This window comes from Equus quagga, chromosome 17, assembly GCF_021613505.1.
Source record: "Equus quagga isolate Etosha38 chromosome 17, UCLA_HA_Equagga_1.0, whole genome shotgun sequence".
Classification (NCBI taxonomy): Eukaryota; Metazoa; Chordata; class Mammalia; order Perissodactyla; family Equidae; genus Equus; species Equus quagga.
In genome coordinates this window covers 34,961,589-34,976,986 of record NC_060283.1, presented here as the reverse complement: position 1 = coordinate 34,976,986, position 15,398 = coordinate 34,961,589, and the positions used below count along the sequence as shown (strand labels likewise).

The 15,398-nt window shown below is 56.1% G+C and overlaps 2 protein-coding genes across 4 annotated transcripts in view; one reads left to right on the top strand and one right to left on the bottom strand.

The window, feature by feature from the left end:
- Nucleotides 1-15,398, bottom strand: part of PER2 (period circadian regulator 2) — a 43,286-nt gene that overhangs the window by 12,185 nt on the left and 15,703 nt on the right. For all 3 annotated transcript variants that reach the window (XM_046643734.1, XM_046643735.1, XM_046643736.1), the window contains exons 5-17: nucleotides 15,075-15,196; nucleotides 13,746-13,947; nucleotides 11,547-11,598; nucleotides 10,458-10,600; nucleotides 8,708-8,786; nucleotides 6,017-6,123; nucleotides 5,267-5,420; nucleotides 4,877-4,985; nucleotides 3,870-3,995; nucleotides 3,322-3,406; nucleotides 1,812-1,974; nucleotides 1,600-1,724; nucleotides 591-755 (exon numbers count right to left, since the gene is read on the bottom strand). In XM_046643734.1, the coding sequence (XP_046499690.1) occupies nucleotides 591-755; nucleotides 1,600-1,724; nucleotides 1,812-1,974; nucleotides 3,322-3,406; nucleotides 3,870-3,995; nucleotides 4,877-4,985; nucleotides 5,267-5,420; nucleotides 6,017-6,123; nucleotides 8,708-8,786; nucleotides 10,458-10,600; nucleotides 11,547-11,598; nucleotides 13,746-13,947; nucleotides 15,075-15,196 (1,632 nt within the window). The remainder of the gene's footprint in view (nucleotides 1-590; nucleotides 756-1,599; nucleotides 1,725-1,811; nucleotides 1,975-3,321; nucleotides 3,407-3,869; nucleotides 3,996-4,876; nucleotides 4,986-5,266; nucleotides 5,421-6,016; nucleotides 6,124-8,707; nucleotides 8,787-10,457; nucleotides 10,601-11,546; nucleotides 11,599-13,745; nucleotides 13,948-15,074; nucleotides 15,197-15,398) is intronic.
- LOC124228826 (uncharacterized) lies at nucleotides 6,142-8,701 on the top strand. The gene is made up of 2 exons (XM_046643737.1): nucleotides 6,142-7,060; nucleotides 7,733-8,701. The coding sequence occupies exons 1-2, from the start codon at nucleotides 6,551-6,553 to the stop codon at nucleotides 8,162-8,164; spliced, it is 942 nt and encodes a 313-aa protein (XP_046499693.1). The 5' UTR covers nucleotides 6,142-6,550; the 3' UTR covers nucleotides 8,165-8,701.

Here is a 15,398-nt window from a genome sequence, read left to right as displayed (position 1 = left end):
GGGGCGAGACAGTGTGATCAGCGGAACGGCCGGTGCAGACAGGACAGGGCAGGCAGGACCCACTGGCCGTCCTGAAAGGCCACATTGACTCTCTGACCCCTACTTTTCCATCAGCATCTCCGTCTTCCAAACAAAGCACACATTCAGGATTCATTTCACTCAGGGCTGCTCTGAAGAACAAGACAGCTCAACAACGACGCCCTTGGCTGTCCTGCTGGGGGTGACGTGGAGGGGAGGCTGAGGCTGGGCAGGGATAGGCCTGCAACCCCATCTATGTAGCAAGAAGTGGGGGGCCCTCCTGGGATCCCTGCTCAGTTCTGGGGGGCCAGGCTCAGCACCATTATCACACCTTCCATATTTACAACAACTGCCACGAGGTGGCGCCAGAGCACAGAGGGGAATGAGGATAGGATTGGCCATGCCCGCCCCGCATTCCATGCGCCCAGATTTCCTGGAACCCCCTTAGTGGGCTGTGGCAGGGTACTCCCGCATTTGGAAAAGCAAATAAAATTTTAATATGGCAGTCAACACTTCTAATTTTTATTAAAATCTGATTGCCTTTGATACCATCTGAGAACCAACGAGCATACCCAGCTCAGGCTGTGGCTTCTTGTCGCCCACGTGGACAATGGTGCTGCTGTAGCTGCACTGGCTGGTGAGGGACACCACGCTCTCCGCCTTGCCGGGCAGCGTCAGCGAGGTCAAGTGCGCGCTGACGTCCGCGTGGCTGTTGACCTCGGGGGGCGACGCCGTCTCTTTACAAGAGAAAATGGAAGCAGACACAAAACGTAATAAAAATGGAAGCACTCGGATAAGACACGCCCCCGGCTAGACGGTGCTCTGATACCCAAGTGACCGCACAGTCTGTGCACATCCTGGCAGGTGACGATTTGTCCTCAGGTGTGTTTTCACGGGGGACATTCTGAAATGGAACAATTACTGTCTTACATCCCGAGTCCTCTGGGAGGAGGCAGGCGGCTGGGCAGCCATGGGCACTCTGGGTCAGGGGCTCTGGCCAAGCCCAGAGCCCCTCCGTGGGCTGGTGGGGAGGGACTGCCAGGCAGCCAGCAGCAGACTCTCTGGGGAGAGCCAGCAAGTGGTCTGCTCTTCTTCCCTGGGTGCTAGGGTGCAGACTGTCACTCACAGCCTGACTGGCCAACTGTGCCTCATCAACAATGGGCTACCTGACTTTTGATCCCGGAAACGACCACCAGCAACACTCACAACATTTGAGGGGCCTGAGATTTGATCTGGCTCGTGGGTCAGGCTAACATTCACAGGCCAGCGTTCCTGCGAGACACCATGGAAACAGGACCTGCCTGAGAATGACACCCTGAGACGCCCCAGGCCGCCGCAGCCCAGCAGAATCCTGTTCTCAAAGTCCAGAATCGCCTTTACCTCCAGCTCATAAGAAGGTTGCTGACTTTTGAGGTACTTTGGTCATTCTGAAAACAGCCCACAGCCCCATACTGTGTCCCTGAAGCTGCTCGGAATTCATATGGGGGGGAAGAAGGGGACTCCAGGCCTTCAAATGATGCCTGAGCCCAATGGAGGGGACCTAAGCTACTACACGGCAAACAGCCCAAACGAACAAGACACCTGTGCAACGCAGCCCGGGGCCGACGGTGGCCTTCCGCTTATCGCTGGCCTTCTGTGTGAGGACGTTGGCGGGGAACTCGCACTTCCTCTTCAGGGTGGAGGCCTCACTGCAGCTCTCCAGGTACCTGCGGGGCGGGTGGCGGAGGGCTCGTTAACACGAGAGCCCTGGGAGCCAGGTGCCACGCCCTGGTCGGGGGGCCCAACTGCCGCACCTCATGACACCGTCCAAGCAGCTGATCTGCTGGTAGGAGCCGGCCGGCGGGTTCCTGCAGGCCAGCTCCTCAGGGAGGCTGGCCTTGGCGGGGCTGGCCCCGGAGCTGTCCTTTTCTGCAGCCGGGACGGCTGTCCTCTGAGCAGGGGAACGACTGTGCATTTCTGAAAGAATGATAAAATTGTTCTTTCAGTTAATACTTGCTCCCTCCAAAAAGCACAGTCTACATTTATAAAGCATTTTACTTCTAGCTAAAGCTAAGGCTGGGGCGCAGGATTCGCCTCACAGACACGGAGACCCAGGGACAGCCTGATACGCAGGCAGCCAGGGTGAGTGCAGCTGTGTCACTGCAGGAGCCTGGAGAGACTGTCACCCGGGCTGGGGGCTCGGTGGCAGTTGGCCAGGGCTGTGCCCATGGTCAGGGACTCAGCAGTGGGAAAGGCCAGCTCTTGAACTCTGGAAACTTTTGGGCTGAATAAGATCCCAGGTGCTCTCTGGTCAACCAATGTTCCTTGCCCTGGGCACGGTCAGTCTTGTCAAACACAACCCAGCAACGACAACAATTATCATCATAATCGCCTCCAGTGCAGCTTCCCATGGACATTTCTGTTCTTGCCCTCACCACATGCTGGTCCCTCCAGGGCCCTGAAGGGCAGAGCTGTGTCCTGCTCATTAGTGTGTCCTGAACACCCAGCACAGAAGGTAGCATGCAGTGTGTCCACCAGGGACAAAGTGCACACCTATGTATCCCGAAGGCCAAAACTTCAGCCAAGAGGAGACGAGGGGCAGCTCACTGGAGGCTTCCTGGAGGAGGTGAGGCCTGAGCGCAAAGGATGAGCGAGAGCCCAGGAGTGGAAAAGGACGGGGGTGTGTGTGTGCAGGTGTGTGCACGTGCATGTGTGTGTGTGTGTACATGTGGGGCAGCATGAGCCCAGTGTGAGGGTGCGACATCTCAGTGTGCTGAGGCGGGACCAGGCTGCAGCGGGGGTGTGTGTGTGTAGGTGTGTGCACGACGTCTCAGTGTGCTGAGGCGGGACCAGGCTGCAGCGGGGGTGGGCTGGTAGCCCCATGCCAGCGGGGCCCACGTGAGAGGATGGCCTAGGAGCAGAGCGGGCACCTTCCACTTCAGACGGGTTCAGGTTTGAATGTCTGTGGGACAGCTGGGCAGCCCCTCCGGGGCAAGCACGTGCATGTGCTCATATGAGTGTGAGCACACGATCCCACGGCCACTCTAGAGCCCAGAGAACAAGGGGCCGTTGGGGCAGAAACGCACACCTCGGCCACACCCCGCAGGGTGCCAGGTGCCCACACACACAAGGGTCCACGATGCCGAATGAGTGATGGCCCGGGCTGCCCTGCATCTCACAGACGTGGACCACTGACCAGGGAGGGATGCAGCACACATTTCAAAGGCAAATTCCCTGCCGTCCAGAATGACAATTAAACCCAGGTTCCTCTTCCCACCTTGCCATACTAAAGGTTTATTAAGGAAATGGTGAATAATTTTTTACCTGTAGCAGAATTTTTCTTTTGTTCTCCAGATTCATCAGGATAATGACTTTTGTTTTTGACCTTGTTACCATTTTTACAAATTTCCTTGAAAAAAAACAAAATGAACACATTATTCACTGTAGGACACCCACAATGTATTTCAGACCATCTCCCCCATTGAGAACCCAGAAAAGCAGAAACAATCCCAGCAACACAGAAACACGTCCTGAATGAGAACTCTGAGAGGCAGAGCTGCGTAAAACGCATTTCGCGATTCTGAAGGATAAAAAATAAAGCGAAATGGCAGGTTACACGTTCTTCTTTCTATCCTACAGTCAAATCTTCACTTTTGCTTGATTCACCTGCTTTAAATAATTTTCACCCAAACCCTTAGCCACCATTTTTAGCAGCTTCCTCTCTTAAGAGATTGTGGATAAGTCCCAAGTGAGTGAAGTTCAGAGAGTGGCCAGGAGTAGCTGGGATTATGACTAGCAAGTGGTTTCCCATGTGCTTTGTAACTTCCGTGTGTGTCAGCAGTTTTCAGGGATGGGGACAGAGAGGGACGTACGGCTCTCCTTGGGCAGGAGTCCTCGTGGCCGTTGCTGTCGCTGGAGGAGGTCTGGCTCATGAGGTGCTCGTGGGAGCCGTTGCTGCCCAGGCTCCCGTAGCCGCTGGAGCCGCTGTGGGGGACGGGCTGGGGAGAGAGCAGACAGGAGGGCTGTGGACGCGGCCCGGGGTGCGGCTGGTGCTGGCCAAGCTCTCCTGGAAGAGCTGCGGCTTTAGTCCCCCCGACATGCCTGTTTCCCCGACAGGCTGTGACCTGCCCAGGGGCTCTCAGCGAGGACAAGGTGGGGCCAGATTTGAACCCGGGGTTGGGCTGCAGAGTGGTCTCCTAGCCTCCATCCACTGTGCTGGGTGCCGGGACCCCAGTCACCCTCTGCTAAGAGGGAATTCAGTCAACCATCTCCCTCAGCTCACAGGGCCGGGGGCCCGTCCTGGCCAGCCTTGCTTCCATCAAGTGGTTTTAGAAACAAAAAAGGTGCCTTTCACTTTTGACACAGTCTACGGTGACTGAGAGCACACAGCTGCTCAGCCGTGGGCTCACGGTGCTCACACCACTTTTTCTTGAGTGCTGTGTCCTCAAGGACAGGGATGCCTCAAGGCATCCTCAAGACCCCTGGAGCCAGTGTGGCATCCTGTATGGGAGTGACCCGCCCCCTGTACCCGCATGCAGAGTCATGTGTGGACTGGCACCCGAGACTCGGAGACTGAGCCGGGGCTCAGAGGTCTGGGTGTGTCCTTCAGCTGCTCAGCCAGGGCTGCGGTTCAGACACAGATGCCCAAGCATGCAAGCGTGGGCATCCCAACTGCACAAGACGCAGGTGCGTCCACTGTCTGGGGCCTGCACAGACTTGGCCCGAACCAGCCCACACGGTGGTACAGACAACACACCTCGGTACCAGGGCACAGAGGGAGCAAGACAAGCCTGAGGAAGTGGGTGGCGACCCCAGGACTCAGGTCAGCTCTGGGGCTGCGTACACAGGGGGAGGGGAGGGGGCGTGGGCAGCCACCCACCTGCAGCAGCAGCCGGTGGATCTGCTCTGTGAGCTCCTGAATGCTGGGGTGCAGGGCCTTCTCCTCCGCACATGGCTGAGCTGAGAACACGTCTTCATTCAAAGGGCCCCTGTGCAGTTTCCATTGGTCTCTGTTAGTCTGGGTCCCATGCGGCATGCCCCTCCAGGCCCTGCCTCCTTCTGGCAGACCCCAGGGCTGCCACCTGTCTACTCCCCACTGCCCTCCTCCTTTCACTGCTCTGCCAGAGTGAGGTCCCTCCCACCTTGGGGCAGAGATCAGGGGGTATGTGGGGGGAGCTGACTTGGGTCCTGGTCCCCTTGTCCTGCCCTGTGCCATGTGCTGGTGGGGAAGCGAGGGCCCCGAGCTGCGCTGGGCCCTGGGAGCACTCACACCCTGACTCTGTGTCTCCCGATGATGAAGGAGATCTTCCTGCTCCACGGGTTGACGAAGCTGGACCAGCTGGTGTCCAGTGTGATGTACTCCCCATTCCGGGCGCGGAACCGGATGGGCGAATAGTCAAAAGGCTGCCCACCAGACTGCATGACTAGGAGAGCGAGAACAGAGTTCAGGGCGTAGGAGAAGCAGCCAGTGTCCACAGTGAGAGAAAACAAGTCACGATGCACTTGATTTTGAGATAATTGGAAAACTGAAGAGATGCCAACACCTCTTCAAAGCTACTGCTTTCAATCCCGTTTTCCTTTAAATTGCAACAAGGGACTGTTCCTGGTAGCGTCATTATGTATTTTAGGATGCACTTCTCTGCTGGCTTCAACTGGTCTTCTCTAAGAGGGATGTTCAGTGTCACCTGTGTCGGTGAGGCCTGGGCGTGGTGGGGACATGTGTCATCCACTCCCCTGGCCTGGTCACTACCTCCCCGGCCGCAGCTGAACCTGTCCCCACTCCCCAACTTAAAACAAGATGCCAGGTCTCAGGCCACGGGCCACACAGGAACCCATGCGAGTTGACTGCTCTGGACCAGGCAGCTGATAGCGCCAGGACTCGGGCAGGGAGGGGGTCATCCAGTCCTGCACCTTGCTGGCCCGTGGACCTGTCTCAGTTGGGTGCCGACCTCAGGAGGAAGGCCAGGAGTGCACTAGCTCTGTCAAAGCTCTCAGGATTGACCAGGAAAAGGGGACCTACTCTTCTTGTGGATGGCGAGCATCAAGGGCCTGTCACTGGGGTGAAGCTGCACGAGCACGGGGGTTTCGATCAGGTCCTGAGGTAGGTAGCCCAGGAGGGGGACCGCCCTGCAAGGCAAGGACACATACAGGCGTCACCGCGGTAGCAGGCACCCGGCCTCAGCCCCACAGCCACACATCAGGGCACATTCCAGAATACAGCCTCCAAACAGGGCAGCAGACCGCCCCCAAGAACTGTCTGACTCGTTGGGAAAGAGAGACAGACTTCCAATTCCCCAAAGATCAAAATTTGGGAATTGGGCTATGGAGAAACGGTCAGTCTTTCAATGACCAGCAGACAGACGATGGCAGCGCCCGCGGCCTGTGGTGGGAAACGAGGCCCCACGAGCCCCATGTGGCCCTGGGAGGCTAAATGTGCTGGCTTTATGGCTAATTTCCTGAAGGAAAAAATCAGGATAATGTTTTTGTTTTTCTTCTTTTAAGATCTTTTTCTTTTTTTGCGTCATGCCTAAGTTTGGCCAGACCGCGGCCTGGCATGGCTTTTTCAACCAGTTTGGCCTGGACCTGGACAGCCCTGTCTGGGCGCATCTTTTCCAGCTCAGGCTGTTTTCCTTCTCCGGTGGCTTTGGCCTCTGCGCCTGGTCCGGGCTCTGTGGCTCCCGAGGAGGCACCATTTCTGGGGGGCCTGTGCCCTGTGCCCACCAGGTCTTCGCTTGAAGCTGTTACTTTGCTTTCTGGGAGAACGTTCGGGGTTGAACTTCTCTGTGCCTCCTCTGCCTGTGTGTGTCCAGCACCCTGTCTGCATCCAGTGTCCCCTCCCCAGCTGCATCTCAGTCTCCCCCTGGAGGCCAGTCCCCCTGCATCCAAACAGATGTTTCCACAAACTCTTCTGCTCACGTGGAAGGACGCTCTCCTTCGAGTCTTCAGAGTGAAGCTCCCCCATCCCCCGTGGTGTGGAACTTTCTCGTGGGCACAGCGTCACTCTCTCATTTTCTCCTCCCCGTCTGAGGCGTGCTGTCTCCAGCCCGTGTTTCCCTTTGGACAGGTTGTACAGAATGTCCCTGGCGCCCTCCCAGGTCAAGGCCTGGCCAGAGGAGGAAGGGGGGGAAGAGGGCAGGGGAAGAGAAGGAGGGGGAAGAGGAAAAGAGGAGGAGAAGGAGGGTGAGGAGCAGGGTGAGGGCAGCGAGGAAGAGGAGAGTGAGGAGGAGGATGAAGAGGAGGGGGAGGATGGAGGGGGGAGGGGAGGAGGGGGAGGAGCACAGTAAGGAAGAGGGCGGAGGAGTGGGAGGTGGGGGAAGAAGAAGAGGGGAGAAGAGGAGAAGGAAGGGGAGAAGGAGGAAGGGAGGAGGAGGAGGAAGGGGGGAGGGAGAGGATGAGGAGGAGGAAGGGGAGGAGGAGGAGGACAAGGGGGACAAGGAGCCCTGTCCTGGGCTCTGTGGGCCAGGCTGCCCACGGAGCTTTGCCAAGGAAGATTCTGCAGACTGCCGGCCCATAATGCCATATACACCTGCTCACCAACCCTCCTGCACACGAGTGAGCAGACACCTAGGGCAGTTTGCAGACAGGAGTTCTTACACTTTTGGGGAATAAAAACTATCCTGGGGTTGCTTTACGAATGCAGGTCCCAGGCCCCACCCTCTGGATCCTGGTTGGGCAGGGCTGGGTGGGACCCAGGAAGCTGCCTCTTGAAGTTGTCTCTCTGGTGATTCTGCTGCAGGTGGTGGGCAGCACGCACCTGAGCCGCCTGGGGCTGGAGGCTGACGGTTCCTGGCCGCCAGAGAGCAGAACCTGCCCAAGAGGCCCCGTGGCCTGCGTCCAGGAGCGTTCAGGGTCAGCTGGAGGCAGTGGGGAGGACCCGATCCTTGACAGCGTCTGTGGAGGCCACCTTGGCCCATTTGGGAAAGCCCAGCATGTTGGTGCTTCTAGGGCCACTTCGCATTTGTCCTCTCCGACCACTGCCAGTGGCCTTCGCTGTGTCTTCATGCATCTGTGCAGGAGCTGGGGGAAGGCACCCCGGGGGCCTTGGCCCAACAGCACTAACTCAGAAGCCTCTCAGAAGGTCAGGCACCATTCACACAGCTGCAGCACCCCGGGAGGGAGACCCAGGAAGGGGGTCCGAGGGGGGCTCTGGGCAGAGGAACAGGGGTGAGCCCTTCCTGCAGCAGCTGCAGCTCAAAGGCTGGCAGATGCACCTCTGCTGGGATCCTGCCAACGGCCTCTCCAGCTTCAACCCTAACACGGTCTCAGGCACACTGTCCCTGGTTGTACCACCCCTTACTCATGTGTCTGATTCTGCAACAAGTTTAAACAGGATTATAAAGACAGGCTCAATTAGAAAGATTACCAGCTCCTCAGAACGCTCTATTTATATAGTGTTCACATCTTAGGAAGTTCTTAGTGTAGTCTCATAATTATTTCATTGGCTATATAGAGTTAAACATTTCTGTTGATTATCATGTAAGTAAAACCAACATGCAGCCGTAGCTGTGACATTAGCTACACAGCTTCAATGTCAAAAACATGAAACTTCATTGAGCTTTATTCAGTTGTTATTGAGTAACTACCGAGAAAATGATGAAACACTAAATATCATGTGAGGGATCTGCTGGCAGGAAGGACGCAATACTGATTCCAAGACAGGAGGGAGCGTGGGAGGTGGGTGTGGAGGGAAGGACCGAGTCTCGGCACTCACCTGTCGTCCACGTCCTGGAACAAGCAATTTGGGGTGTGTGTGGTCGTAAAAATTCTCTTTTCAGGAGGAATTCTGGGGGCTGAAAGAACGGAATTTTACACAAATTTCTGATTCCACGAAATGGATACTTCGTGTAGTTTATATTACAACCACTAGAAAATCCCATGTAGACTCAGAGTGACGGGCAGCTAAAGAAAAAATGAAGAAGTGGACTCTGAACAACAGAACTGTCGCCAAGGGAGCAGAGCAGACCCTCCCCCCCACCCCGGCGCCCCTTTCAACTTCTTGGTGGACCAGTTTCCAGGACCAATTTCCTAGAAAGCTGGGAAGTGACACGTTAACAGAACCACGGGGCAATGTGTGGGTTTCTCTCAGCAAAATCATGCTGGAAGGCCGTCTTCATTTAAAATCAAACAAGAGAGAGCTGAGCAAATTACTTTTTTTAAAAAAAGAGTTTAAGTATTTGGACTCAAAATTCTCAGCAAAGGTCACTGTCTTGGGATTTGACAGTTTCCAAGGCAGACAAAGGTGGTAGGGCAATTTGCATAAAAGAAGTCACAAATCCAGAACCGTCCTCAACAACCAAATCATGAACATTCAAAATTCCGAAACGATTCATTCCGAAGAAGACTCCGATCATTCTGGGGAATAACTTGCTGAAATCTGAGTCACCCCTCTAAGTCTTTATCGAATATTTGGGAGAGAACATTCTATATGCAGGAAGCCATCAAACATCTGAAAGAAAGTCGCATACTAAAAACAACGTTTCTATCACTCTCCAGAAATGCCTTTTTAAAAAAGGCATCGTCCACCACTGAGAGATTATAAATACAATAAAGCATGGAATGGCTGGATCCCTGTGAGTAAGCAGTTAGGGATGGCACCTGCTTTCAGAGAATTACGAATCATGCGGCTAGCTGAGTTGCCATGGTAAGGGTCTACTGTTTCTGGCCAGGTACCTTGGCCTGAGGACGGCGTCACAGGCAGCCTATCAGGAGGGGTCGCCAGAAGGACACATCAGGGTGGCAAAGCACTGGGGTCCTTTGGGCTTCGAGGGAAGATTCCAGATTTGGGTTTTGTTTTCAGGGGAGGGTGGCCTGAGGAGCTGGCAGGAGCAGGAAGGGACCCCTGGCGAGACAAGCCTGCTGTGACTGGATTTCCACAGGCAGAGGTGGAGGGGAGGAGCCTCAGGGAAACAGCGGGAGCAAAGACTGGAAGGCAGGAGGCCAGCTCATCTGCAGAAGCCAGAATGTGTCCAGGAGGACAGGAGATTCAGGAGAAGGCAGGATGGGCCAAGCGGGAGGGAGGGATGCCCGGCACCTAACTTCTCAGTGGGTGGAGACAGTCTGGAGCTCTGAGCAGGCAGCAGTGTCCCTGCACGTCAGGGGGGCCCACGAGGCTGAGGTCTGGGGCTGCACGAGGATGAGATGCACCTGGGGCCCTGGACCCGACAGGCTGTTCTCGCTACTGGACGAGAGACAGCAACTGGGGAGGGGGACAGAGCACGCACAGTTGCAGTGATAGCCTGGACACGGGTCAGAGATGCTGGTGCCTAGACCCCTTCACTGACGTGGGGACATGGTGTAGCAGGGGGCACGGGGACGGCCAGGTGACAAGGGTGGGTGTGCTGAGCCTCCAGGGAGATGCGGCCTCTGCTGAAGGCTGGGGGAGAGGCAGAGGCTTGTGTGTGAAGCACGGGAGGAACTGAGGGACCAATGGAGCCCACGCCCAGCCCGGGCCTGGCTGTTACCTTCGTAGCCCGAGTGCACTCTCTCGGCCAGCAGCACGCAGCACAGCTGGCTCTCGGGGGCGTGTGCGCCCCGCACCTTGACCAGGTAAGGCGTCATGCGGAACGGGTGGTAGCGAATCTCGTTCTCGTGGTTCTTCCCGACACTGGAGAGGAGGCATGAGGAGAGGTTTGGAATTACGGCAGAAGGAAGCGTCCTTTGTTGCTAGGTACCTCTCTCCTAACAGCTGTTACGTCTCAGCACTCCTCTTATTTGTTGCACAGCCACCCAGGGAGCGGAGCCAGGCTCCTCGCCTGGGGACCCAGGGCAAGCTGGACATGCTGCCCTGGGGCTGTGATCTGGGCCTCTGCCCAACCCGAGGAGCTGTCCCCAATACCCCGCTCCCTGTCCTCTCCCTCCAATATCCGGTGACGTTAAAGGGTAAATCGAGGACTCAACAGCCCTGTGCAGGGAGCACAGGGCCCTTCCAGCAGCCCTGCTCTGCAGCAGTTTGCATTCTAATTGGGGTTAGGGACACTGCTCCAACAGTGGGTCCTAGCCCTGACTTCTGAGGGCGCCAGGGTCTGCCCGGGGGTCACTCCTGGCCCTGCAGCGGGATGCTCAACCCGTCTCCCTGTTTCGGGCCAAAAACCTATTGGGAAAGCTAGGGGGCTCTCCCTGGAAAAATGCACCCAAACCAAAGACTGCTCATGCTTTAGGGGTCCTCACAGACCCGGGGGTCTGCGCCTTCCCAGGTGGTAGATGGCAAGTCCAGGCTCCTCAGGCTGACAGGCTCCAGAGGAGCAGGTTAAACCCCTCCACTGTTGACTGTGCTGTCTTAACTCCTTGTGCACGTTTAAAATGCAGCTTATAAAAGTGTGTTTCCACGCAGACTCTTCAGTGGCAGGGGCACTCCTGCAGAGCCCCTCACACTGAAAAACGTGGGTACACGCGGGGGCGCAGGCAAGCCGACAGCCTGTCTCCCCCCACCACGCCCCCCGAGGAGCAGGAACCAATGGAGGGCACACCCGGGCCTCCTCCGCCTTCACAAGAGGAGCCCAGGAGGAAAGGCTGGTGCCATTAAAAGGAGGGAGTCCAGTGAGTGGGCTCACCTGACGCGGCAGAAGAACGACTTCTCCTCCATGCATTCTTGAGTAAAAGAGTCTAAAAGAAAGAGCCCAAAGTCACGCATCTGATTACACAACTAAACAGAGACAGCACTCAATCTCTCCCAGACTCGAGAGAAGCAGCGGGTTCAAGAGTCAAGGCGTGAATGCAGATTCACCCGAGTTCAAATCTAAGAAGCTCTTAGTGGTCTTTGATTATAGTTCTGACTAAAACGAAACAGTTCCATGAGTGTGCTGCAGACCAAATTATGCCATGCTAGTTTACAGCCAGGCCTTGATTTGTGAAATGGTACATACGCTGCTACAAATGCACCCAGTAGTCAACAATGTAACTCCAGAAGACACACCGACTGATGGGCGGAATTTTTGCGTGGAAAGCCCTAACCATTTCAATCTACCTATTTTGGGGGATATTCAGTTCCCATAGAAGCAACTCAGGGCCTTTCAAACCTTACATCAATCCTTTTGCCAAAATACTAAGTAGGCAATTATTAGTTAAGGAAAATGACACAAAATTACCGGCCTGGAAAGGCCTCTGAGAAGTCACCTGATCCTCCTTTTTTATTCAGACATTCAGTTGCACCATCCCAGGAAGATGGCACCACCTGTTCACACTGTAAATCCACAGGCAGAGCGGTCCCTCTCACAGTGATCCTGCACTGACCACGTCCTTGGAACACACACTGCAAACTTGAGGGATCTGGCTGCACAGCCCCCCGGATTGGAATTTGGGGAGAAAGTGGACAGCTCGGTATCTGAAACCAATGGCGAATGTCTCCTCTTTTGATGAGCCAACCCTACAGCAAACTGCACTTCCGGTCCTGGCTGTTTGTTGTCAGGAAAGTAAGCCACTGAACTGCAGTGGTGACAGGGTGACAGCCCTATGCCACCGGCTGACTGGGAGCAGGGGGAGTGGAGAGCACCACAGGTGTGCGGGGGACCCAAGACCCAGGAGGCGGTGAGAGTGGGTGTAAGGAGCATTTTTGTGAGCAGAGATGCTGATCCAAGAGCAAAGGAAAAACGGGGGACGGTTCTGGGTGACTCAGCCAGAGCTGGCTCTTGGTCAAGGTGACGACTGAGGTCAAGCTTGTCTGGGGTGCCTCCCGGCCCCAGCATCTCCTGTTCCTCTCTCTTGGCTCCTTCATGCTTCTCTTCAGTCCAACTTCAGCTCTGAGCAATCAGAGCCCACTTGGGGCTAACGACTGTCCAGGGTCAGGCAAGCAGAAGCTACAGACTTGGGCTTCCAGAGGGGAGTTTTGCTGGCCGCCCTGGTCACTGAAAGTGGAGGGGCTGCAGGGAAGGCCTGAGCTGGTTGGGACCCTCCCCTCTCCAGCACCTTCTGCCAGAACCCCATGCTGTATTTCTGCAGAGACTAGTCTGGCCAACCAGTCCCCTCCTGCGCCTACTCATGTGCAAGGTCTGAGCTGGTCACAGTGGAACCTTCCAAGCCTTCCAGACTCTGTCTTCCATGTCAGGTTGGAGGAGGACGCGGACATGCCACAGTTAACAGCAAGGGCCCTGCTGCAAGGAGCAGGGAGGGCAGGGCTGGGGCAAGACGCCTGACACGAGGAGACCAGTGGACACACTGCACACCCTGCATCGAGGGGCAGCAGCGCCCGCTGTGCAGACTGGAGCCTCAAGTGCCTGGAGAGCCTGCGGGCAAGCCCAGGAGGATGTCATAGTCTACATTCACGAAGCTGCCTGTGACCAAGGCGAGGAGCACTTCCCACATCACCTGGACCTCGTCACACCACCTGCAGAAGGTGGGGCACCCCGCCTACGCCCCGACTGCCTTCCAGATGCACCGCGGCCCTTCCCCACGCTCTGCAGACTCACATACTCACATCAAGATTCCAGCTGCTTGGAACAGCTTCCCTTCCAAAACGCCTAACATTTCTGAAAATCTTCCGAAACGGCTCTCCCTCTCTGAAATTTATGAAAAACCATCCTTCTCTCTAAATTTATTCTGAACAAACAACTTCTTATCCTTTGCCTGGACAGAGGGCAGCCGACGGCCTCTTTGGGTGAGTACACTGTACGGGTCTCCAGCAGAGGAGACATGGGGAGCACGCCCCACATCTGGGGGTGGCCCCAGCCCGGCCCTCACCCCGGGAAGGCAGAAGTCCCCACCTCCCCCTGCTGCCAGGAGGAAGGACAAGGCGGCCAACGCCGCGGGGCCCTCACCTGCGCCCCCGCAGATGCTCCACGGGGGAAGCTTGTAAGGCGTGGTGGAGCTGTGGAACACGCTAACATCATGGGGCGCCAAGAACTCCACGAACTTGGCATCGTAAAAGGTGTCTCTCTTACAGTGAAAGATGGAGGCAACTTGGTCAGAGATGTACAGGATTTTCCCAGTGACCAGGGACACAGCCGCAGCAAACATATCCTGGAAAGGAAAAACATGGCTCCAGTGAGGACAGACAGAAGGGGAATGGACGGGAACTCCTCTCCTGAGAGGCACAGACGCGGGGCAAGCAGACGGGAAGGGAGCAGGACAAGTGGAGGGTCAGGGAGCTGCCAGGCCCCTCTCCTCAGCCCTGACTAGAATAATTCTACTTTCCCCTCTTAGGTATATTGGGGTCCAAATGGGATGTTATTTGGAAAAACACACTGGAGTTCCACAGCCAAAAGGAGCCCCGGTGTGCCGATTCCCTGCAGGTGTAGACCATTCAGCCTTCTCGGGCATGGGGCTCCCTGGCGTCTGGGCTGGGCTGATTTGGGAGGTGAAGGGCGGCCCTCCAGCCCCTCTCCCTCTCTCGCCTGGGCTGTCAACACAAACCTCTGCCAGCACATTCCTCTCCTGGGGGCCAGGGGCAGCCTGGGGAGGTGGGGCCCCTTTGGCCCACCGTGGGCTCTCTCCCTGCCAGCTGGCCCTCTGAGCGCAGGGCCGGGGGCTCCCTGGGGTTAGGCCGCAGTGGGGGCACTGAAGGAAGGAGCTGGGAAGGGCTGGGGAGCCCACTCTCCTGGCCAGCTTTGTCTGGATCCCCATCTGCCCTTCCATCTACTCTCAGTGGCTGAGAACTGCGGATGGCGAGCACAACGGTGACTCACCTCCCCTCCCCAGACCTCCAGGGGCGGCGAGGGGAGAGGGAGGCTCTTTATGGGTTACCTAAGAATGCAGGAACTTCGGAGTTTCTGAAACTGAGTTAAAATGCCAGGCCCCCGCCAAGCGAACCAACGGTCACCTAGTGTGTCCTTTACCCCCATGCGGGCACCACACTCGGCGAGGCAGGTCATCCTTATACGCGCGAGGAATGGGGAGGAACCAGCCACGAGACAAGGACAGCCTCACAGAAAACAGCAGAAGTCTGCACACAACTGCTACTTCTCGACTTTATATTCTTTTTTTTTTTTTTTTTTTAAGGCACAAACTCATTTCCTGAAGCTCCAGACTCTGCTGCTTCACTGTAAAGCCACCGGCCGTGGCGGCTCAGCTAGCTTACCCGGACTAAGATCTCGTGCAGCTGACAACGAGCTTTCTAGAGGAAGCCTCCACCGGTGGAAGATACGTACCGCGTTCTTCACGATGAACTCGGAGGTGGCGCTCTCGATTTCCTCTACGGTGTAGGAGGGCACATCTGCGCTGCTGGAGTGGTTCTCACTGGACATCAGCAGCTGGTAATACTCCTCGTTGGCTGGAGGAGAGACGAAGGGGAGGACTGAAATGGTTCCTAATTCTCACGTGTTGGGGGCTCTACTGTTCTCCTGAGAAAGTGGGCTACGGAGACTATCTCCTGGGACATAGAGAGAATAGAACAAACAGAAACCAACAGAAATCTGCTTTTTTTCCCTGAAAAATCAGAAGGCCTTTGATTACAGAACTTTTTTTTTTTTTTT